The sequence below is a fragment of the Sus scrofa genome, chromosome 12 (assembly GCF_054392235.1).
Source record: "Sus scrofa isolate SSC_HxYL_T2T_F1_AM1 chromosome 12, Sscrofa_HxYL_maternal_Yorkshire_Landrace_v2.0, whole genome shotgun sequence".
Lineage (NCBI taxonomy): Eukaryota > Metazoa > Chordata > Mammalia > Artiodactyla > Suidae > Sus > Sus scrofa.
In genome coordinates this window covers 54,623,933-54,646,465 of record NC_139394.1, presented here as the reverse complement: position 1 = coordinate 54,646,465, position 22,533 = coordinate 54,623,933, and the positions used below count along the sequence as shown (strand labels likewise).

Sequence of the window (22,533 nt, the reverse complement as noted above, 5' to 3'; positions counted from 1 at the left end):
CTGGTCTGCCACGCTGGGGATCTGGGTGCCTTTGCCAACTTCCCTAACCTCTCCGGGCTCCTGGACTCCACCTGGGAACCTGGAAGGGACCCAGAGCACTGGAGCTGCCCTGGCAAGAGGCAGTACCTAGGCTCTGGGCCACAATGACAGGATATCCCCAGGGAGCTGGGCTGGCTGCCACGCAGGGAACACCAGGGCGGAGACCTGGCACCACGGATGAGAGGCCCCAAAGGGCACTGAGGAGGGAAAGTCAGGACAGCTGGGCCCTGAGAGGGTAAAAGAACAGGCCAGGAGTGGCGTGGAAACTGTAACAACAATGAGAGGCCCACAAATAGAGAGCTGAATCTTTGCTCTGCCCCCAGCCTAGGAGCCTGGGGCAGGCCCGGGTCTCCTGCCACTTTGTTCTAATTTTGCTTCTGGGTGGGCTGTGTGAGCAAGTCCCTACCAGGAATCCTGTGAACTCCAGACACTGTTGTGTCCCACCCCACTGCACAGAGACCCTGAGCCCAGAGGGGAGGAGGCTTTCTCAGACTCTGAAGGCCAGGGTCATGCTTGAAAGTACCCAGCCTCACTTGAGGACTTAACCAGCCCCACTAATCCAGCCCCAGGCCCAGGGTTACCTACAGGACAAGGCTGAACCAGCTGCCCCTGCTCTCTGCACACAGGGGCAGGGATGTTCTCCAGGCCGAGGGACTGACCAAGACAAGCCTTACCCTCAGGTACCCCCAGGCCAAAGGCCTTTCTCCAAACCAAGGAGCAAGTCCCAGGTCTCAAATTCCTTTTCAAGCTGTGCCTCAGTCTTTCAAACCTGGTTGGGTGTAACCATTTACAAGGCAAATAAGGGTTTTGTGTTTTATCTTTTTACAACCCACTATTAGCTGATGCCATACAGGCCGACTGGTCAGGTGTGGCCTTGAACCTGGAACAGAGTGGCCTCCCTGCCAGGGAAGAGTTTACCTCACTGGCCAAGGTGATGATCAGCACAGCCCAAGAATATCCACGACACTCTGTGGTTATGCCAGACATTATAGCAGGAAAAAAAAAAAAAAAGAAAGAAAAAAACCATAGAGCTAGAAGGAAACTCAATTGGCTGTGTGATCTCCAGTAAATTCCAGGCTCTCTTTGGGCCTTAACCCCAGTCCATACAATGAATGCTGACTCTGACATATTCCATAGTGAGAATGCCACAGCTCACAATAACGTGATTCTATTCATTGAATTTTTCACTCTCCAGTATTTGTACCTCATTTCCTCTTCTTCTCTTATTGCATTGGCCAGCTAAAAACTTGTTCATTTAACCCATACCTTTGAGAGTCTAGTAAGTGCCAGACCAGGTGCCAGGCTCTGAAATGCCATGAGTGCTACAGACACCGTCTCAGCCTCAGGAGATTCTCATTCTAGAAGCAAATTTTATAATGACCTTCATGCACTGGGCCACCCTGTAGAGACCATTCATCTGCAGCTCCCGTCCTGGAGGGACGCACAGCTTGGGTGCTGCACATGGAGATTCAGGCAAATAGGGAGGAGCACAAAAATGCTAGGCCACTCTGGAGACACAAGGTCACCAGCTTCTGAGGGGTCAGAGAGGGCTTCTTGGAGAAGGCAGCACTTGAGCGTGGCTTTAAAGAGTGAGGAGGGTTTAGCCAGGGAAAGATGAGAAGAACAAGTTTCCCACCCTAGATAACAGCGTGGACAAAGGCAGGGGGGAGAAGACAGGTAAAGTCAAGTCCACGGTGCTGAGGGGCACCAAATAAGGCTGGCAAACCGAGGAGACGATGTTAATTAGAGAGACCCTGGGGAGCCATGGAATGTGCTTGAGCAGGAGAGGAGCCGCACGCCTAGGAAGGGGAATCTAGCGGCAGCCACGAGGGGAGGCAGGCCTGGAAGGAGCAGGCACGCCCTCATGGGACAAGCTCCCCCTCTTCCTGAGGTCCGGGGGTGCCTGTGTCCGCCACTGGGAGGGAGAGGACAGCCTCCTCTCCTCAGCCTGGCCGCGGAGGTAAGGGGGCAAGGACAGGAAGTTGCCTCAAGGAGCCGAGGCGCGAGCAGCCTGGTCCAGGGCCCTGCCCCCCAGCTGCGCAGGTCAGTCCCACAGAGATGGATGCAGGGGAAGGAGGCCAGCATCCTCAGGCCAAAAGTCTAGGCGTCCAGGGCCGCAGGCGCCTGGGTGCCTGTGGTCCCACTGCTGACAAACCTCTGCTTCCCCAGGTCCTAGCGGCCAGGCGCACTCCTGCCTTGATGCAGTCGTTCCGACACTCTCCCTGACACCTCCTGGGAAGCAAGGTGAGTTCTAGGGTGACCACAGAGGGGTGCGGGCAGACAGTCCAACCAGTGTGCTGGGAGCTTGATGGGGACCTGTGGGCTGCGGAGCCTTACTGGCCTCAAAGATGGGCTGTAGCCTGTGGGCCTTAAAGACTAATAGGAATGAGCCCTGGAAGGGTGTTCCCAGCAGAGAAAACAGAGCGAAGAAACTTCCTACTGTGTACAGGGAACTAGACATGGCCCCAGTGGGGCAACCATAGGAGGCAGGAAGTGGCGAGGATGAGTGTGGGCTGAGGAAGATGGTCACCCCTGAGGGGCAGGGCTGGGAGGAGATGAGAGGGTGAGGGTCCCCAGCTTAGAGCACACAGAGAGGCTGGAGGCCCGGGGGGAAGGGTGGCTCCAGGCCAGGTGGGGCCTTGGGCCCAGGAGGACTGGGGAGGTGCATCTGGAACTTGCACAGGGGTCCCCACCCAAAGACCAAATTAGAAGAACTTGGGGTTAGGGAGAGGTAGCCAGCAGGAGGGTCTCCCCCACTGTAGCGGGTGGCCAGTCTTTCCTGCCTGCCCTCAAGGGGTCTGTCTAAGAGGATGGAGCGGAGCTAGGACAGTGGGCTTGAAATCCATGCTCTGCAACAGCGTCCTAGGGAACCTGGGACACCTGCCCACCTGGGCCTGGGAGGAGGAAGCGAGATTCCCCTGCTTTCCAGGGCTGTTTGCATTTCGAGTCAAACCCATTTACAAACCAAAGCGGGGCAGCTGCAGGGCAGCCCCAGCCTCTCTGTCTTCTCTAAGGACTGCAGCTGCCTCAGCTGCTCCCACGGCTGGTGCTGCTGGGACAGACAGGGAATGAGGCCCAGAGACAAAACAGGGACCTCCACTACCTCGTGGCCAGGTCGGCTTTGCATGGGCCATTCCCTCGGCCTGGAACACCTTTCCCTCTCCTGTTCCTTCAGATTTCAGCAGAAGTGTCCCCTCCTCCAGGCGATCTCTGATCTGCCCTCCCCGCCACGTTCTCAAGGCACCACCGGCACCTGAAGTCCGTTTCTGTGTGTGGTTATTTGGGATTAACGACTTGCTCCCTTCTCGGCTGTGAGCTCAGGGAGGACAAGGACCATCTCTCCAGGACTTGGCAACTTGCCTGGTGCATGCCGGGTGCTTGAGAAATATTTGGGAAGGAAGTGGGGAAGGAAGGAAAGCAGAAAGAAGGGAGGAAGGAAGGAGGAAGGGGGAGGGGAGGGGAGAAGCTGGGGCAACAACAGGGTTGGAGCCCCGTCCTCTCGCCTCCAACCCTCCCAAACTCCGGCCTGGCACCTGTCCCCTGAGCTATTGCTCAAGGCCCTTCCCCAGGTTCAGGGCGGAGCCCCCATGGGCCGGGCTGTCCTAGGCTCACTCCCTGGCTTCGGAGGAGACCACCCCAGCCTGGCCCAGCAGAGGCATCCCAGCAGCTGAACCTCAAGGACAGTCACCAGCGCAGGAGGCATGGGACACCTGGCCTGGGAGTTCCAGCTGAAGCTCTGCCTTGGACTCCCTGGCTCCAAGTCACTGTTTGAGTCTCATCATCTCCCTGGGTCTCGATTTCCCCTTGTGTATGACGGGAGGTAGGCCTTGACCTTTGCATGGGGCCCCGCTCAAGTCAGTCAAAAGAACGCAGGGAATGTGAATACACAGGGCCGGGTGGCCAGGGAACTGAGTTTCAACGTGGGGAGAGATTTTAGGGAGAGGAGATGGGAGAGCAGCCTGGGCCAGGGAACAGCCTGGACAAAGGGCTCAAGCTAAAACGTTCAAGGCCAGTTTGGAGAATTTTGAGGAGGCCGGTTTGCTTGGATATACGTAGGAGCCAACTGGTAAAGGAAGAGCTGTGCCCGCCGGGTGGAAGAGCCCCAGCTTTATCCTGCCAGTAACGGGGAGCTGAGGAAGGATCTGAGCAGAGAGGAAGGAATGAAAGCCCCAGCTCAGGCAGGTAATCTGGACACACAGGCTTAAGTCTGGAGGCAGGGAGGCCAGGGTGGAGGCTGTCAGAAGGCTGAGAGAGAAAGGGCCGCCACAGTAAGGCCGAGCAAGGGAAGGGGGGCGAGAAGGAGAAACCCTTCTCTGCCTCCACCCGGAATCGTCCAGGCCCCTCACACTCCACTTGGACCTAAATACACTCCTTGACACCTCCCACTCACCCTGCTTCTCCTCCACCGCAGGGCTGATCCCCGTGCCCACCAGCTGTCACTCCTCCTTTTCCTCTCAGCCCTGATTCTAAGCCACAACCAGGACCTATCCATTGCAGCCCAGGACCTGCCATCTGCCTGGGTCCAGATCTCCTCATTTTTCTTTAGAACGATTGCGGGGTCCTTTCAGTCTCTGCTCTCCCCTTCAACCCCTTCCCCACATTGGCTTCCAGGGGCGAAACTGTTCTAGAAGGCAAATATGACCTTGAATCTTCACGGTTTAAGAAGCCAGGTTGGAGTTCCTATCATAGCTCAGCAGAAACAAATCTGACTAGCATCCATGAGGACGCAGGTGCAATCCCTGGCCTTGCTCAGTGGGTTAAGGATTCGGCATTGCCGTGAGCTGTGGTGTAGGTCGCAGACATGGCTTGGATCCCACAATGCTGTGGCTGTGGTCCAGGCCAGCAGCTACAGGTCTGATTTGACCCCTAGCCTAGGAACCTCCATATGCCATGGGTGCAGCCCTAAAAAGACGAAAAAAGAAAAAAAAAAAAAAAAAAAAAAAAGAAGAAGAAGAAGAAGCCAGGCCATTAAATGGTCAGTCAGGGCTCTCAGGGTCCCAGCCCTGCCTCTGCGATCTGCCTTCCTGGTCCCTGAGTTCACGTTCCTCATGATGCAGCCATGCTGAGGGATTGAGTCATGGTCCCTGGCAGACAACCGAGGTTTGCCTCTGCCTGCAACACCCTCATCTTCATGTGTCCAAATCCTTCCAGCAAAGACCTACCTTCCCCCCATGCTCCCCCGGCCCCTCTGCCTCCTGCCGGGGAGGTGATAAATTCTGCCATTATCTGCACTGTGGGGGATTTAGAAAGAGCTCTCAGTACCTGGCTCTCAGTACCTGGCAACTGGGAGGTGGGGAGGCCAGACCAGCTCTTTGGACAGCAAACTTGGGGCCATGTCACCCTGGCCCCCAGCTGTTTGTCTAGGTGCAGGTAGAGGGCTCAATGGGGGCATACGAGCAACTGAGCCGGTACGTGAGTCTGTGGGAGCTTGGAGGGATGCCCAGTTGTCCTGGGGGCAGCCGAGCAGGTGGGCCTGCTGACAGGTGTGTGCACCTGCCAGGTGGGGGCCAGAGTTGCCGACAGCTGTCGGCCCTGCCTGCGGTGGTTTGGAAGCAGCATGGGGCGGGCTGGGCTGGAGAAAGGGAACAGAGGCCAGGCTGCCAGAGCAAACAGGCAGGCCTGGCTCTACCTTTGAGCAAACACCAACTGACAGCGGAAGGTGGGGTGGAGGGGAGAGGCTTAATGTTAAGGTCCCTAGGGCTGGCAAAGGGGAGTCAGCCCCCAGGATGTGTAAGTGGGGAAGCAGGAAGGGCTTTCCAGCTGTTTGAGGGACTAGGGCCTCATGTCTCTGGGAGAGAGGTCTCCTGTGGGGAGGGGGAGGGCTCTGTCCCCACCTAGTCCTGGCTAACAGTTCTCCTGGCAACTTAGAGATACCGGTAGGGCTGTCTTTGCCATCTGCAGTGGTGGAGGAAGAGCGCGGAAATACGGGGTATATGGGACTTGGGATCTAAAGCGTCAGGTTGCAAGGAGCCCCAGAAGACCAGTATTCATTGCCTCCACGGCTGCAGGCTGAGCCCCAGCTGATGCCCCTGGAGTCAGTCTGGATGGCCTGTCACAAGCAGCAAAGGGCTGGACTATTCCATCCGGCTAGAACTCACTGAGTGTGTCCATGCGCAATGAGGCGTGGGGGAGGGGAGACAGAGGAGGAGGACCATGGCCCCAGGCTGGGGCAAGACATCGGGACCTGGGGGGACACTGGGCAGGGGTCGGCGGCAGGTGGCCAGGCTGGATGCTGGGGCTCCTGTGTGCTGGGGGAATGTGTGCGGTCCCCGTCTCTGGGGAGGCTTTGGGGCTGCTGAGGCGTCCGGTTTGAACAGCAGGCTAAGGGAGCTCAATCCTGGAATCTGACCTTGTGCCACCAAGGTGAATCCCAGAGGCCTGGGCAGCACAGGCCCACCTGCTGGGGGGAAGATGGTGGGTCGCCTGAGACGGGGTGGGTCTCTCAAACTGGAGGGTGTGAGCAGACTGCTGCCTTTCGCTCCTCCTTTTGGCAGGATGAGTGGTTTCCGCCTCCCCACAGCTTGCTTCCCTGACCTGCAGCCCCTCCTCCTGGCTCCCCTGGACAGACTGGAGCTCAGGGAGCACTGCAATGGGAGCCCCTTAGTCCCTTCCCTATCCTGGGCCAGAGTGGCCCTCCATGGGGGCCCTGGGGGCCCTGGCCAGAGGCCCCACACCCTCAGGCTTCTGGAGGCAGCCCCACCCCACCTGGCAGCTACATTTCCTGCTGAGGTGAGGGTGAGTCTAAGGTAACAAGACTGGTTTACTTTGGTATATACTGGTTCATTGTTAGAGGTCCTGGTTGTGCGGGGAATAACCGCTCATCGCTGGGCTTTAGGATAACGATAAAGAAACCAGAAACTTCCAAAGAAGAAAACATCAAGTCATCTCCTCCAGAGGAGGCCTGCTTAGGGTTAGGGTTTGGGGGTTCCCTCTAGACCCAGAGTCGCACTTGGCAGAATTAGAGTCGGGGGGGGGTTAGGAAGCCCCACTACGTACAGGTCCATTCTGCCACCGCCCGGGACCCAAGAAGACGCCTAAGAAGGCCACTCAGAGGCCAGTGCTCTGCAGCTCCCTTCCGTTCTCCGCCCCGGCACCCCACGTCCCTCACCGCCAGCTCGGTGGACAGCGGCTGAGGCCCTTCCGGACCACACGGCCTCGGCTCCCCCAGCCTCAGCTGTGCGTGGGCGGCCTCAGTTCCCCCTTCTGCGGAATGGGCGGGCAGCCCAACCTCCGCGCCCAGGGGCGTTGCGGGGGCGGGGCGGAGGGCTCCGAGGGCGGCCGGAAGGGGTGTGAGTGCGGGGGCGGGCCCCGCGCCGCCCCGCCCCGGGGAGGGAGCCCGGGGCGCAGCATCCTGGCGCGGGCTCCTGCCGCCGCCGCCACTGCCGTCGGGGAAGGTCCCAGCGCGGTCATGGCCTTGCGCGGCGCCCGCCCGGGCCCGAGCCCCCAGTGCCCCGCGCAGTAGCCCCGCGGCGAGGCGGCCCGGACGGTGCCGACGGCTCAGACGGGCGGGCGGCATGGAGGAGGCGCACCTGCTCCCGGCCGCGGACGTGCTGCGTCGCTTCTCGGTGACGGCCGAGGGCGGCCTGAGCCCCGCACAGGTGACACGCGCGCGAGAGCGCTACGGCCCCAACGGTGAGAACGCGGCCCGGGCGGGGGCAGCGGGGGCCCCGCGCGCCGCAGTCTCAGTTTCCCCCCAGGCACCTCGGCCGCGGAGCGGTCCTCTCCCCTCTGAGCCATATGCCCCCGCGGGCGGGCGGGCGGGCAGGAAGCGAGGGCTCCGGAAACCTCTGCAGATGCTCTTGGGGCTCCCGGAGGGCTGCGCGGCACCTTGGCGGGGGAGGAGGGTACGGGTTCCGGGTTCGGAGACCGGACGCCCGCTCCCCCGCCCGGCTCTCCTCCCTCCAGGCCCAGGGACCAGTGAGGCCCTTCCGGGCTTCCCACCTCTATCCGCGTCCGCGTCCACTCGGGCAGGCCTTAGCTCACCCCCACCGGCCGTCAGCACTGCATCCCCGCGCCGCCGCCACCCGCCCTGCCAGCATCTTGCAGGTGCACGCACAGGTCGACTGGCGACAGACCAGCCAGGAATTCCTGAGGCGCAGCCTGCCAGCTGACCCCGCAGGGCTCTCCTGCACTGGGGACTCAGTGAAATACCCAGAAGGTGCAGACTGTCAGCTGGCAGCCTTGGGGCCTCCACCCCCACCCCAGGTCTTCCTCTTTCTGCAGCCCCAGGCGGATGTGGCTGGCGGGAGTTGGTGGGGGCTTTGAACTGCAGAGGCGGGAGACCCACCTCCGGGGGGCGGGGGGTAGGGGGAGGTGGCAGGTTCAAGGCCTCACTGGGGGAGTTGCCTGGGAGGCCTTTCCTTCCTGGGTGACCTGGAGCCACGCCTGCCCATCTCTGGGCGGAGAGGGAGCTTTCACGCTGTTGCTTTTAGGGTGGGAAAAGCGTCCTTCTTCGTCATGTTTAAAGGAGTGTGGGATTCCCCACCTGCCAGGAGGCACAGCTAGTGCCAGCATCGTCCCCGTGTGACCCTGAGAGGGTAGAAGATGTAGACTCCCTCCCCGAGTTGCTTCCCGGCAGGATTTGCCACCCCCTTCGCCCTCCCCAGGGCACTGGGCAGAGTGCTAGGGGCGGGGAGAGAAATGTCGCCTGCATCCCCAGAGTGCAGCCGGGACCTGCATCCGTTCAGGACTCAGGGTCTCACCCTCTCAGGGTTCCCAGCCAGCCAGAGGGAAGGTTCTCTGGCGCGAGGGTCTCACTGCTCAGTGCCGGCTTGAAAATTACGAAGAGCTGTCAAAAAGGGAGCTTTGGGTTTTGTATTGGTTTATGACAACCACCTCTTGTATAAATATTATCTTTCTGGAGCAGAAATCCTTTTTCAAAAAAATTAGTTGCTATATTTAGTTGAGCTGTGGGAGGAACTAGGGAGATAAATATTATTTAATATCCCCCATTCGTGACTTGGCAGAGAGGGTTCCTTGCTGCAAGAGGGCAGGGCAGCAGGTCTGGGGTTCCAGCGCCTCCTCTGTGGCCTCCAGCTTGGGAGTCCTGATTCCCAAGGGAAGCTGGAGACCTGGGGCTTTGTTTTGCCTCCCAAATCACGCAGATGTTGCCCTGCATTACCCTGGCCACACCCTTCTCCTTTCTGGCCCCCATGTCTTCATCAGTCCAGCAGAGGGGAAGCTGGCTGGGGAGGAGGGAGCCTCTGGTTCGCCCCTGCGCTCTTTCCTCTGGTTGTTTCTTTGGGGGGATGCCCTGGCCACTGAGCATCTCTGTGAGGTGACGGATCAGGATGGCACTGGAGGAGGGTGGCAGGAAAAGATGGGGGGCTGTTCCCGAGCTCCCCTGGTTCCTCTGTGCTTTGACAATAGTAAAAAACAAAAGTTAGTGTTCAGTGGGACCAGGCCAGAGCCGGGTCTTAGCACTTTTCATCTCTTATCTTGTTTCTTCCCCCAAACAACCGTTGTCACCCTCATTTTACAGAAGAGATGACTGAGGCCCCAGATTAGATAGCTTACCCCAAGTCACACAGCAAGTGGTACTGGGTGCCCGCCCCTCTCTGGGCCTCAATTTCCCTAGAGGTCCCAGGTTCTGCAGGCTCTGGGACCCTGGTGTTGGGGTCGGTACTCGGAGCCCGGGTAGCTCCACAGGAGCTGTTCCAGCCTCGGACGCACGCCAGTGCTCTGGAAGTTGTCAGGTGAGGGGAAGGGAGCCAGCTGCCCCTTCCTGCTTCATGCTCCCCCCACCCAGCCCCGGCCTGAGGAGGCGTGGGTGTCACAGTCTCTGCCAGCACAGCCTTTGGGGTGAGGCTGACAGGGTTTTGAGCCCCAGCTCTGCCTGTTCATAACCGTGCTTCCCCTCTCTGTGCCGCCACTCATTTATCATAAGCGGGGCTGCCACAGGACCCACGTCACAGGCTTATTTGTGAGTGTTTGCGTTCACCGAGCCGAAGAAACTGGCCCTGGCTCTGGACCAGAAGCTCGAGGGAGAGGGGAGGGACCTGCAGGCTGCGGGGAACACCCCAGGGACTAGTGTCCCCCCCCACCCCAGGAGTCTATGCACCTGCAGGGTCGTTAGCACTGGAAACCACAAGGAAGTCATTTGCTTAAGTCCTGAAGTTTGCAAGTTCTGCCAGCAGAGGAAGAGGGGAGGCAGGGGCTGCGGACCCTCCCTCCTCCCTCCTCTGAGCTCGGGGAGGGGCCTCCGTGAGTGAATGTGCTGGGAGCTGTACCCCGATGTGTCCCAACCCCAGTGTGTAGCATGTCCTCCGAGGCCCCGACTGGGCAGTAAGTGGGAGGCTCCTGGCCTCTTGGGAGCCTGCCTTTCTCTGCAGGTCCCAGAGGTGCCCAGGGCTCAGCTTTCTCCCAGGGCTTTCTACATCCTTTCAACTTATTTTTCGTATAAAAATGTATAGCCTTCAAAGGGTGAGTATATGATAAGTTCTCCCTAGATCTGTCCCCAAACACCCACTCCCAGTGGCCCGTGTCACCCTCAAGGTATCCTGTGTACACACGCGTCTGGTCTGTGATGGATGATCTTTTTTCCATGAAAGGGAGTGGATTTCGAGGGCTCTTTTGCCCCTTCTTTCCATGTGGTCGTCACTCTTGGAGATGGCTCCACCTGGCACATCCTTTGGCGTCCTGGTGGCTAGGCAGAGGCTGTTCCAGCCTTTCCTCACCCGAGCTTTTGATTGTTCACAGCCTCTGTGATCACACATGTGTTATAAGGCATATGCTTGCCCCCACATCATTTCACACACTGTGAATATCGGCAAAGGATAAATTCCTAGAAGTAGACCCGCTGGTGAAAGAGCGTGTGTATTTTCCATTTTGACACCTATTGCTAAATTGCTCTCCGTAAAGTTGCACCAATGGACCTCCCCGTTTCCCCACCACCTGACCACATGATGCATTATCGGATGCCCATCTAATAGAAAAGTGGCCTCTCATAGTCTTATTTTGCATTTCTCTGCAAGGCAGTTTGGGCATTTTTGGGGTCTATTTAGGAGCCACTTGATCTCCTTGTGTCCCTGGACTGGATGGCTGCCTGTCACCTCTGCTGGACGTGAGCCAAGGCAGGAGGCAGCACGGGGTTGGGTGTGTCCTGCCAAGTGGGTCAATACCTAAAGGCCCCCTGGGAGCCCAGTGATGAGGGGATCTCTGCCAGGGGCAGAGGGGGAGCTGGGGGAGGGGCTATGATGGGGGCTGGAGCCTGCCTTCCTGGGCCTCAGCCTGTGCATCTGTACAGTAGGTACAAGAGTCCAGGGCTGCCAGGTGGCAGGGATAGTTTGTATTTAGATTCTGCCAGAGGTGTCTTGGCTCTGACCTTATCTCCTGCTCTCAGCCCAGCCCTCCCCCTCCTTGGTCCCCATGTCCTCAGCAGGCAGAGGCAGGATCCCGAGATCCCCTAAGGGCCTTGCCGATGGGAACTGACTCTGGGATTGGGTGGGGGTGCAGTGGGGTGGGGGAGCGTTGCCTGCAGGGATTTGGAAGCTCTGGGTCCTTCCGGCTTCATCCTTGTTCTCTCACCCTTGTTGGGTAGGCTTAGTGCCCCCTCCCAGGAATAGCCCCAGCCCTGCCCCTGCAGATCCCCCAGCCCTTGTGCCCCAGGTGGTCCAACGTGGTGGGCACACGGATGCCCAGCCAATGTGGTGGGTACACAGATGCCCAGCAACTCCTTTGCCTCTGGAGCCTGGTCAGCCAGGTAGGCTGCAGGCCCAGGTTGTCCACTCCAGGTGGGGCCTGGAGACCCGGGCAGGCCAGGTGGGTAGGGCGGGGTCTGCCCAGCCAGAGCCTCGCCCTGGCTTTGCAAGTGACAATGTAATTGCTCTGTAAATTTACCTTTGAGGAAGACCTCAGTGAGCACTTGCCCCTCCCGGCTGGAACCAACATCTAGAAGCTGAAATACCAGTTTCCAATGTTGCGAGAAGGAAGAACTTGAGGGGGGCTAGGGGAGCAGGTGGTGTGGGGAGCCTGGGGACAGCACTGGCCCTGTGCCTGCCCCATTCTCCTGGGGCAACTGAATCAACCCTTCTGTGAGGCGCTGTGGGGCCCCAGGAATGACTCGGCCCCTACCTGCCCTGGGGCCGCTCTGGTACAGGGCTGGCAGCAGCGCTGATGGCGAAAGTTCAGATGAGGAGATGGCGAGGTTCCCTACATGGAAGGAATGGCAAAGGCAACATCTTGGACAGAGAAAAGCTTTAGCAAACCAGGGGAGAGGGTGGCCGTCCCGTGGCGTGGCAGTCCTGGCTGGCAGAGGGAAGGATGGACATCTAGGGAAGAGGCGTGATTCGGGAAGGGCGGGTGGAGCAGCTCCAGGAAGGCCTTGAAGGTTGGTCTTTATTCTGCAGGCCCAGCAGAGCCGCTGAAGGTCTGTGAGCAGGGCAGGGTCATTCCTTCAGTTACAGAGTTTTATTGAGCACCTAGTGAGTGCCAGGCGCTGTCCCAGGTCCTGGAGGCACTGGAGTGTCTATTGTTATTATGGGCAATGTTCTCTGAGCATCATGTGTTCTGCGCATTATTCTAAGTGCATATTATACATATTACATTATTTCATCTTCATAACAACCTTATGAGGTAGATACTGTTATCATCCCCATTTTGCAGACGAGGAAACTGAGGCACATCCAGGGTTAAAATGATTTGCCCGTGGCCACAGAACTACTAAGAGATAGAACAGGATTTGAGGGGTTCCCTGGTCACTCAGCTGGTTAAAGATCTGGCATGGTCACTGCTGTGGCGCAGGGTTTGATCCCTGGCCTGAGAACTTCTGCATGCTGCGGGCATGACCAAAAAGAAAAAAAAAAAAAAAAAAAAGAATAAGATTTGAACTCAAGCCCTCTGGACCAGACTCCTTGCTCTAAGCCATAGGGTTTTTCTGATCATGTTGCAGGCCCCTCCAGGCCGGCCTCTCATCGGGCATCCGTGGGCATGGGTCTGTTCACTCTGGCAGCAGTGACCCAGAGCGGGGACTGGCTGGGAGAGGCTGCCACGTGAAAAGTCCAGACATGAATTGTGGGGGGTTGTTTGCCCCCAGGTCTGACTAGCTGGGTTTGGGAGGGGACTGCACCTCCTATTACTGTCTTGGCAACCTGGTGGATGACACTAAGATGTGGGCAGAGCTGGAGCATTCTCCCCACTTCACAGGTGGGGCATCTGGTGCTGCTGAGGGCCCATGCCACCACCTCAAGGGGAACTGGTTTAGCCTCCCCCCACCCCATGCAGCCTGGGGATAGCAAGAGGGAACCAGCATCTTTCAGGAATGCCTAGGAAGGGGAGGAGGGGCTCTCCCAGCCCCTGGACCACCCCCGCTGTGGCCCTGGAACTTATTCATGTGAGCGGAGAACCGAGCTGTCCAGAGTCTTGACAGGATCGGAGTTTGAAGCAGACCAGGAATGAGCAGGCAGGGCCCAGTAGCCCCCCAGACACCACCTGTCTTGTGAGGACAGCAGAGCCTCTGGACGGGGATGATTGGGCTGGTGGCTCTGGAGTTCCAGCAGAGGGGTGAGCCGACTGATGGGATGAGGGCATTCAGCCCAACAGTCAGGACTTGGGATATTGTGTCTTTCCAGGTGACCTCAGCTGGGGAGGCAGGAAGACCACCGGGGTGAGGAGCAGGACAGCCTGGGAGTGAGCATCAGAGGTCCAGAGCAAGGGTTCGAGAGCCGTATTGCCTGAGCATAGAACCCTTCCCTGCTTTTTCTTAGCTGTGTGACCATAAACTAGTCACAACCTCTCTGTGCTTTGGTTGTCTGCTTTGTAAAATGGGACTAATAATTGTGTCCTCCTCGGGTTGTTGGAGAATCACAAGAGAGTAATGCACACGAGGAGTCAGCATGGCGTCTGGCGCCCTCAGCACTAATAATTCTGCTGTGATTATTCCATGTGCGGGGCACCTGCTCACATGCTGCTCACACGATGCCCTCCCCTTTATCCCTGGAGATGAAGTAGGTGGAGCTCCTGGCACACTGTTTGGTGTGTAGTAGGTGCTTAATAAATGTGACTCTTCTTAATATTAGTGATCATAGTGACAATCCTTGCAGTGGCCCTTCAGGGTGGGGGTGGGTACGCCACCTTCCAGATGAGGTTGGGGATCCCACGGGGAGCCAGGTGCTCAGGTGGGACTTGAGGCGTGTGCATTGCATGTGCAGGGATGGGCGAGGCATCGGCGGGGGCCACCTTGCTGAGCCACCCCCCCCGGGGGGGGTGAGCAGATGGGGGTGGAAGGGGAGCCTCGGGGTAGAGGCCTGGTCTGGGGAGAAAGGGGGTGTTGGACAGGATCCGCTAGCTTATGCTGCTGTCACAACCCCCAGATCTCAGCAGCTTGAAGCAACAGAGGTCATTTCGTGCTCACGCTGTTTATACGCATGTCCGCTCGGCTCACCTGGGAGCTCAGGGTCTCCTGACTCTGTGACTCGGGTTCACAAGGCTGACACCATCTCACAGGTCGCTGAGTGCTGTGGCAGAGGGACAGACAGCCCCAGACCTGCGCCATCCAACAAGGTAGCCACTAGCCTCCTGGGGCTCTTTGAGTTCAAATGAAGGAAGATTATTAAGTATAATTTAAAATGTAGCTACTCAGCCACACTAGCCGCGTTCTCCGTGGCCGGTGGCTGCTATGTTGGACAGCAGGGCTGTAGGACTCTTCCCGTCATCACAGAAAGTTCCAGCAGTGCAACAGTCCAGCCTGAACTGACATACATTCTTTTTGCACTTCACGCCGGGAGCTGGGACGAGCAGTCCTACTGGGTGCCCCCATGGTGGGGAAACAGAAGGATTTGGGGAGCATAATGATGACCCCCACCGAGGGTGGATCCTGGATCAGGTTGTGGGTCAGCAGAAGGGGAGAGAAAGGAGGATGGGGGAGACAGACCAGCAGGCAGGGCGCTAGAGCTGGTGGGTGTGCCCCCTACAGGCTCCCCAACCCCGGGCCTCCCCCCTGCCCAGGAAAGACTCCCTGAGGAGTGTGGTGGCCTAGAGGCTACAAGCCAGACAGGGAGGGGTTGGGGAGATGGCAGGAGGGATTCCACGTGAGACTTAGATAAACCCCCTTGACTCAGGATCCCTGAAGACACCCGCGGAGGTGAGGGGTTGAGGAATCTCCTGGATAGAGCCCAGCAGAAGCAGGCTGATGTGTGCCGTGCGGCTGGGGCATGGCTGAGATGACCTCTGAAGGACCCTACGCTATTGGAGAACTGGCCCCGAAACCAGGCCTGGCCCTCCCCCCGCCTTTCCTGTTCGCTTCAGCTAAATAGATCAGAAGGAAAAAGTCTGTTTGATTTTAATCTCAACGCAGGACACTGGAGGTTACATTTTCCACGGAAAATGTCAGCCGTTGCCTAAAATAGGACTTTGGAGAAAATGCTAGAAAGTGTATTTTTAGGTTCTATGTTTTCCTCCTGGATTCCTGCAGCCCAGTGGGCTGCTTGATCCTCTCCACGGTTCAGCTGCCACGGGGCAGTCCCCAGACCTTCCAAACAGGTGGGCAGGGGAGAGGGCGCCCGTGGGAAAAAAGGCTGGCAGGTGCTCCCGCCAAAAGCAGGTGGACAGAGGCAAGGACCCGTGTCAGGAAGGAGGAGGGAGGGAGAGCCGGCCTGGCGTGGGGCCTCGGATTCTGCATGGCTAGCAGCTCCTGGGTGATATGATGCTGCGGCCTCTGGGACTGTGTCCTCTGAGGGGCGCGCGAAGGCAAGGCTCGGTTAGGCTGGGCCTGGGAGGGGCCTCAGACAGCCTGCGGCCAGTCCGGAGCTTGGCGGGAGGAGGGACAAGCCCGTCAGAGCCTGTGCTCCCCTTCCCGCAACCCACACACTTGCTGTGTGACCTTGTTCAAGCCTCGAATCCACTCGACCACAGTTCTTGCACCTGGGAAACGGGGTCAGCATTCGCACCTGCCTCCCCTTTAAGCTGCTGGGAAGATTCCAAGACTTGAGATACTGAGGCAGCGCCTGTAACATAGATGCTTCAGGAAACATAGGCGATAAAGGCAGAGGCTGTAAAGTGACAGTGGGTCCGGGTGGTGTTTGGAAACATGGTTCTTGAGAATGTTCTGTGGGTCTGGGCCTGAGCCTGCTGGGTGGGTCTCCATTGAGCCTGCAGCGGGGCCCTGGGAGGGGACAAGCTGACTCAGCCTCCTGAAACCAGTCTGTGCGCGGCGGGTTCCTCACTGCCCCGGATGTTGGCTGCTGGACCCGTGCCCATGGGGAGCCCTGGGGGGAGTGGGGCTCAGAGAGCCACCGGTGCTGCTGACCTTGTCCCCGTGGTCTTGGAGAAGCAGGTGTGTCAGAGGTGGCCCGAGCTGATGTTCCCAGTTTGAGGGAGGGCTACTCTGCGTGGGTAGGGGACACTGAACAGGACTGGGTGGCCCCCTGAAAAAGAGCAGTGCAGGGGAGCCGTGACAACCGCCAAGTCCCTGTGGCCTCAGGGGTCCGTCTCGTCTCCAGGGGTCTGGGTCCCCTCCATGCAGTGAGGGAGGGACGGGACTGGAGGGGCTGGAAGGCCCCTCCTGGGTCTGGTCTTGTCCCAGGATGAGCCAGGCCACACCAGATGTTCCTCAGAGAGTCAGGTGAGGGTGGGGGTGGAAGCATCTGGGCTCCAGCCATCCGTTCTGTGGCCTCTGAGAGCCGGGGGCATGTGTCCTGCCTGTCTTGGAGTCCCGGTGGGCACAGTGGGGAGGGGCGCACACTCGCCCAGTGCCCCAGTGCATAACCCAGTCATCTCTTGTCTCCCCACGGCTCCTGTGGCTGCCTGGATCCTGCAGAGCTCCCAACGGAGGAAGGTGAGGCTTGGGCCACTGAGTGACATCTTGGGCCATTCACTGTCAGGCTGGGTCCACCCCTTCCCGGCAGATGCTGAGCCTCCCAGGATCCCCCACCTGTGCCCCCCTAGCATCCACTAGTGCCCCCCATCATCACCCACCTGTGCCCCCAGCGTCACCCACCCGTGCCCCCCAGCATCACCCACGTGTGCCCCCCAGAATCATCCACCTACGCCCCTATCATCCCCCACCGGTGCCCCCCAGCATCACCCACCTGTGCCCCCTAAGGCCTCAGCTCTCCCTCTTGGAATGGTAGGGAGGGAGTGGGCCACGTGGTCCTGGGGCCGCCCCAGCTCTGCATAGGGGCAGGTAGCCGGTCAGGGGCCCAGGCCTCATGCAGTGCTCCCCTTCCAGGGAAGTCCCTGTGGGAGCTGGTGCTGGAGCAGTTTGAGGACCTCCTGGTGCGCATCCTGCTGCTGGCCGCCCTGGTCTCCTTCGTAAGTAGGGCCCCCTATCCCATGACATAGCCCCATCCCATGGCCCCAGGGAGAGCACAGTGGGGCAGCGCCCAGAGGCCCAGGCTCGGGACCACAGGGCTGTCCTCTCAGCCGCAGGCATCCCTGGGTGCCTACATCCCCCCGCCTTGCCCAAACCCTCACAGCCCCGACCCTGGCCTCCTGGCTTGGCCCTCGTACACTGTGGCCATGCAAGGTGTAAGAGCAAGCTTGACCCCCCCACCCCCGCCTTAGGGCAGTTCCTCAGCCTCGGCCCTGTCGACTTCTCGGACCAGGTAATTCTTTGCAGTGCAGCTGTCCTGTGCAAGGTAGAATTTTTAGCGCCATCCCTGGCTTCTGCCCCCCACATGCCAGTGGCATGCCCCAGTTGTGACAGTCAAGTCCACAGATGTTGCCAAATGAGGTCTCTGGGGGGCGGAATGACCCTGGTTGAGAGCCCATTCCATGGCCTGGAGCCCTTCAGACAGCAGCTCCTCCTCCTGGCTGCTGCTCCCTGTTGCTGCCCAGAGTCCTGGACCCCCAGGGCCACGGGGCCAGGGTGGAGCCGTGAGGTAGGGGACAGTGGTGTCATCAGTGGCAGAGCAGCAGAGACCCAGGGGTCATGCAGGGAATGGCCCCTGAGGGTGTCTGGGACTCCTGCTCCGGGCCCCACGCCCAGAAGGGCCTGGGAGGAGCCCTCATCTTGGCGACGTAGGGTACAGGGCGGCAGGGGCGCTGGGTAGGGCCCTCTTCCCCTCCAGCCAGCAGGGGCCCAGCCGGCTGCGTCAGGCCCTCCTGGCTGCTCACTGGAAACTGCGGGCTCTTAGAAAAGTCTGTCCAGGCAGGTGCCCAAAATAGCTGAGCCAGTAGGGTTCTGGTGCCCCCTCCACCAAACAGATGGATACACTGAGGCCTGGAGAGGATGACAAGCATCCACTTGGGCCGAGAGGTGGGAACGGGCTTGAACCAGGTCTCCTGCCTCCAGGCCTGAGCTCTGGCTGGAATCATGCTCCTCTGGCCAGTGGACCGTGAGCCTGAGCCTAGAGCAGGATCACCCAGGCTGCTTAAACCCCAGACTGCTGGAGTTCCCTGGTGGTGCAGTGAGTTAAGGATCTGGCATTGTCACTGTGGCAGCTTGGGTCACTGCTGTGATGTGGGTTCCAATCCCTGGCCCAGGAAGTTCCACATGCTATAGGCGCAGCCAAAAAAAATTTAGAAAGAAAGAAAACAGACTGCAGGGCTCCACCCAAGAGTTTCTGACTCGGAAGATCTGGGATGGACCCTAAGAATTTACATTCTAGGAGTTCCTGTCGTAGCTCAGTGGTTAACGAATCCGACTAGGAAGCATGAGGCTGCAGGTTCGATCTCTGGCCTCGGTCATTAGTTTAAGGATCCAGCATTGCCATGATCTATGGTGTAGGTCGCAGACACGGCTTGGATCCCGCGTTGCTGTGGCTGTGGTGTAGGCTGGGGGCTACAGCTCTCATTCGACCCCTAGCCTGGGAACCTCCATATGCCACAGGAGCGGCCCTAGAAATGGCAAAAAGACAAAAAAAAAAAAAGAATTTACATTTCTAACAAGTTCCCAGGTGCTGCTGCTGCTACTGGTGGTGAGGGCAGCACACCTGGAGAACCAGCCAGGCAGAGAGCAAGGCCTCCAGCTGGCCGTCCTACAGCTGCCCCATGTGGGTGGGGTGGGACGTGGGCTGTGATGGCCTCTCCCTGTCGGAGGGTGGGTGTCCTAAGCCAAGACCCTCTCAGAGAGGACCTCTCCAGGTCCAGGGTTCCCCAGGGGCACCTCCTCCAAAACAAGGCAGGGGGCACACAGAGACTCAGCATGCAGAGGAAACGGCGAGCAGACCCTGGCTCACAGCACAGCCTGAACTCACCTGCACCTGCTCTGATCCTGGCAGGTCCTGGCCTGCTTCGAGGAGGGCGAGGAGACCACCACAGCCTTCGTGGAGCCCCTGGTCATCGTGCTGATCCTCGTGGCCAATGCAGTTGTGGGCGTGTGGCAGGTGGGAGGCCCGGGGGTGGGCTGGGCCCTGGGGTCTCCCAGCTGCTACGTGTGACCTCCACCTAGTCCTGGCATCCTGCAGGTCCTTTTGCTTCCAGATCTGTCCTGGGCCCTAAGACTGTCCCTCCAAGGGGGTGGCCTGCTGGGGCCAGCAGGGACCGACAGTCTGCCTGCCTCTGCAGGAACGCAATGCTGAGAATGCCATCGAGGCCTTGAAGGAGTATGAGCCTGAGATGGGTAAGGTGATCCGTTCAGACCGCAAGGGTGTGCAAAGGATCCGCGCCCGGGACATCGTCCCTGGAGACATCGTGGAAGTGGCAGGTGCGTTGGCGGCCTCCTCCTTTCACTGTGTGACACCGGTGAGCCCGTCCTTCTCTGTGCCCCCATCTTGCTGCTTATATATGCAGGGGGGCGGGGGGGCCGTCGGTTCCGCCAAAGCTCTTTCACCAAAACCCCATGAGACAGATAAGGGGACCGTAGGCCAGGGCATAGCTCGGGGCCCTCTTGGCTCTCCCAGGAGGTGGTAGCCAAAGCCATTCTCCCTCCACAGTGGGAGACAAGGTGCCCGCCGACCTCCGTCTCATTGAGATCAAGTCCACCACGCTGAGAGTGGACCAGTCCATCCTGACAGGTGAGGCCTAGAGGCTGGGGGGCAGCTGGGCCAGGGGCGGGGGGTGTCCTCGTGGGGATTCTCATTTCCGATTCCACGACCAGGTGAATCTGTGTCCGTGACCAAGCACACGGATGCCATCCCGGACCCCAGAGCCGTGAACCAGGACAAGAAAAACATGCTGTTTTCTGTAAGTGCTTGGGATGCCCGGGACTGCTGCCTGGACAATGATGATAAAAATAACGTTTAGATTAATGAATTGAAACCCTATAGGAAAGAACCTCATCAGTTTTCCATTGAAAATACATGGAAATTTATGTCAATATAGCTGTGTTTACTGAAGGCTGTGTGCCTGGCCCTCTTCTAAGCCCTGTACCTGTGTTAATTTATTTAATCCTCACATCGCCTTTGAAATAAGTACTCTTGTCTGCATTTTCCAGCAGAGAAACAGGCACAGAGAGGTTAAGTAAGTTGTCCAAGGTCACACGGCCAGCGAGTGGCAGAGCTGGGATGTGGACTCAGATATCTGACTCCGGGGCTTTTCCTCCTACTTGCTAGGCTTATCCTGCCTTAAACCAGAGAGAGGCAGTTTGCCTGTAATCACTCAGTAGAATCCTCCAGAGGGAGAAGTGTTGCCAAGATGGTGAAGGATGCCAGGAACGGTCCATTTCTCAGATAGGAAAACTGATCCCCAAGGCAAGATGCCAAGCCCCACACTCTCGGGGAGAGTGATGGCTTCAGCTCTGGTGGGAGGGATCAGCCCCTGTTGCCTCGAGGGTCTTAACCATAACCCAGCAACAGCCTGAAGCTGAGCACAGAGGCCGCAAAGACGGGTCTGGCCCAGGGCGCTCGGGTATAAGGTTTCCCCGGAAGTGAACAGAAATGGAGAAAGCGACGCTTCTTTAGGACTGCTCCCTGCCCAGGTGCCTGGAAGCTCCGGCCAGCCGCTTTGGTGGGGTGGGGATGCCAAGAGACACATTCAGCCTCCGCTGGAAGCTTTCTAAGGAGGGCGCTCTGGCTAACTGCAGGCCAGTTCCTTAGCAGAGGGGTGTGGAAGTGGAGGCAGGAGCTGCATTGCTCAGGGCAGAAGAGACACGGAGGCTGCCAGCACCCCCTCCTCCCCAGCCGCGGCACAGTGCACCTGTCTGAAGGCGATCGAGTAATGAGCCTCCCCAGAGCATCTGCATCTTGGGCCTCAGTTGGACTGTTTTTAGTTGTTTTTTTTTTTTTTTTTTTTTTGGTCTCTTTGCCATTTCTAGGGCCGCTCCTGCGGCATATGGAGGTTCCCAGGCTAGGAGTCGAATCAGAGCTATAGCCACCGGCCTATGCCAGAGCCACAGCAACGCGGGATCCGAGCCGCATCTGCAACCTACACCACAGCTCACGGCAACGCCGGATTGTTAACCCACTGAGCAAGGGCAGGGACCGAACCCGCAACCTCATGGTTCCTAGTCGGATTCGTTAACCACTGCGCCACGACGGGAACTCCTCATTTGGACTGTTTTACAGGAGAGGACATGGAGGCTCAAGGCTGGCAGGCCCTTACGCCAAGCCTGGGGGGTTCCTGGGGCCTTGGGAATGGAGGGACTTGAGCTCAGGTGTTTTGGAGTCTTCAGTAAATATCTGAGATCACAGCTGCACTCCTGTGTAGCTACATCGATTGTTTCTGAGCTGCATTTTGATGGGTTGGTGCTGCGCGGTGCTAGTTGGTCATAGTGTCCACATCAGTGGCTGCTTGCTCTGTGCCAGGCATCAGACCAAGTCCCTGCCTCCATAGAACTGACACTGTGATGGCAATGGCAGCCATAACTCAAGGCTACAGAGCTGCATACATCTGGGAGCCTAAGTGACATGGAGAAAAAGAAAGCCAGGGAGGGGGATATGAGCCCTCACCCCGGCCCAGAGGGATCGGGGGTCCTGGGCCCCAGCTGGGGTGTTAAGCAGTCCTTCCTTATCCCTCCCTCGGCCAGGGCACCAACATTGCATCAGGCAAGGCAGTGGGTGTGGCAGTGGCCACAGGGCTGCACACGGAGCTGGGAAAGATCCGGAACCAGATGGCGTCAGTGGAGCCAGAGCGGACGCCGCTGCAGCAGAAGCTGGATGAGTTTGGGCGGCAGCTGTCCCGCGCCATCTCCGTGATCTGCATGGCCGTGTGGGTCATCAACATTGGTCACTTCGCCGATCCAGCCCACGGAGGCTCCTGGCTCCGTGGCGCCGTCTACTACTTCAAGATTGCCGTGGCCCTGGCTGTGGCCGCCATCCCCGAGGGCCTCCCGGCGGTCATCACTACATGCTTGGCACTGGGCACACGGCGCATGGCCCGCAAGAATGCCATCGTGCGGAGTCTGCCCTCCGTGGAAACCCTGGGCTGCACCTCAGTCATCTGCTCTGACAAGACGGGGACACTCACCACCAATCAGATGTCGGTCTGCCGGGTGAGTGGCCACAGCCAGCTTGGGTGCCCACAGGTGTTCTGTGTGATGCTCGGCGGGCTGGGCTCCCTCTCTGGGCCCCTTCCTGACTCCTTTTTGGTGGTGGATGGAGGAGAGAACCTGTGGGCTGCCCCGTGGCGGGGAGCGGGTCCAAGTTTTCATGGGGCAGCGCACCAAAGCCTGGCTGGACG

General features: G+C 58.8%; 1 protein-coding gene across 15 annotated transcripts in view; it reads left to right on the top strand.

The window, feature by feature from the left end:
• Positions 1 to 22,533, top strand: part of ATP2A3 (ATPase sarcoplasmic/endoplasmic reticulum Ca2+ transporting 3) — a 46,512-nt gene that overhangs the window by 5,633 nt on the left and 18,346 nt on the right. For 6 of the 15 annotated variants that reach the window (XR_014820293.1, XR_014820292.1, XR_014820294.1 and 3 more), the window contains exons 1-8: positions 7,398 to 7,671; positions 16,793 to 16,810; positions 17,204 to 17,286; positions 19,197 to 19,301; positions 19,483 to 19,621; positions 19,851 to 19,931; positions 20,015 to 20,100; positions 21,881 to 22,345. Coding sequence is in view for 10 of the 15 variants with exons in the window: in XM_084982889.1 (XP_084839015.1) it covers positions 7,554 to 7,671; positions 16,793 to 16,810; positions 17,204 to 17,286; positions 19,197 to 19,301; positions 19,483 to 19,621; positions 19,851 to 19,931; positions 20,015 to 20,100; positions 21,881 to 22,345 (1,095 nt within the window). In the remaining 5 variants the exon portion in view is untranslated. 15 annotated transcript variants of the gene reach the window in all.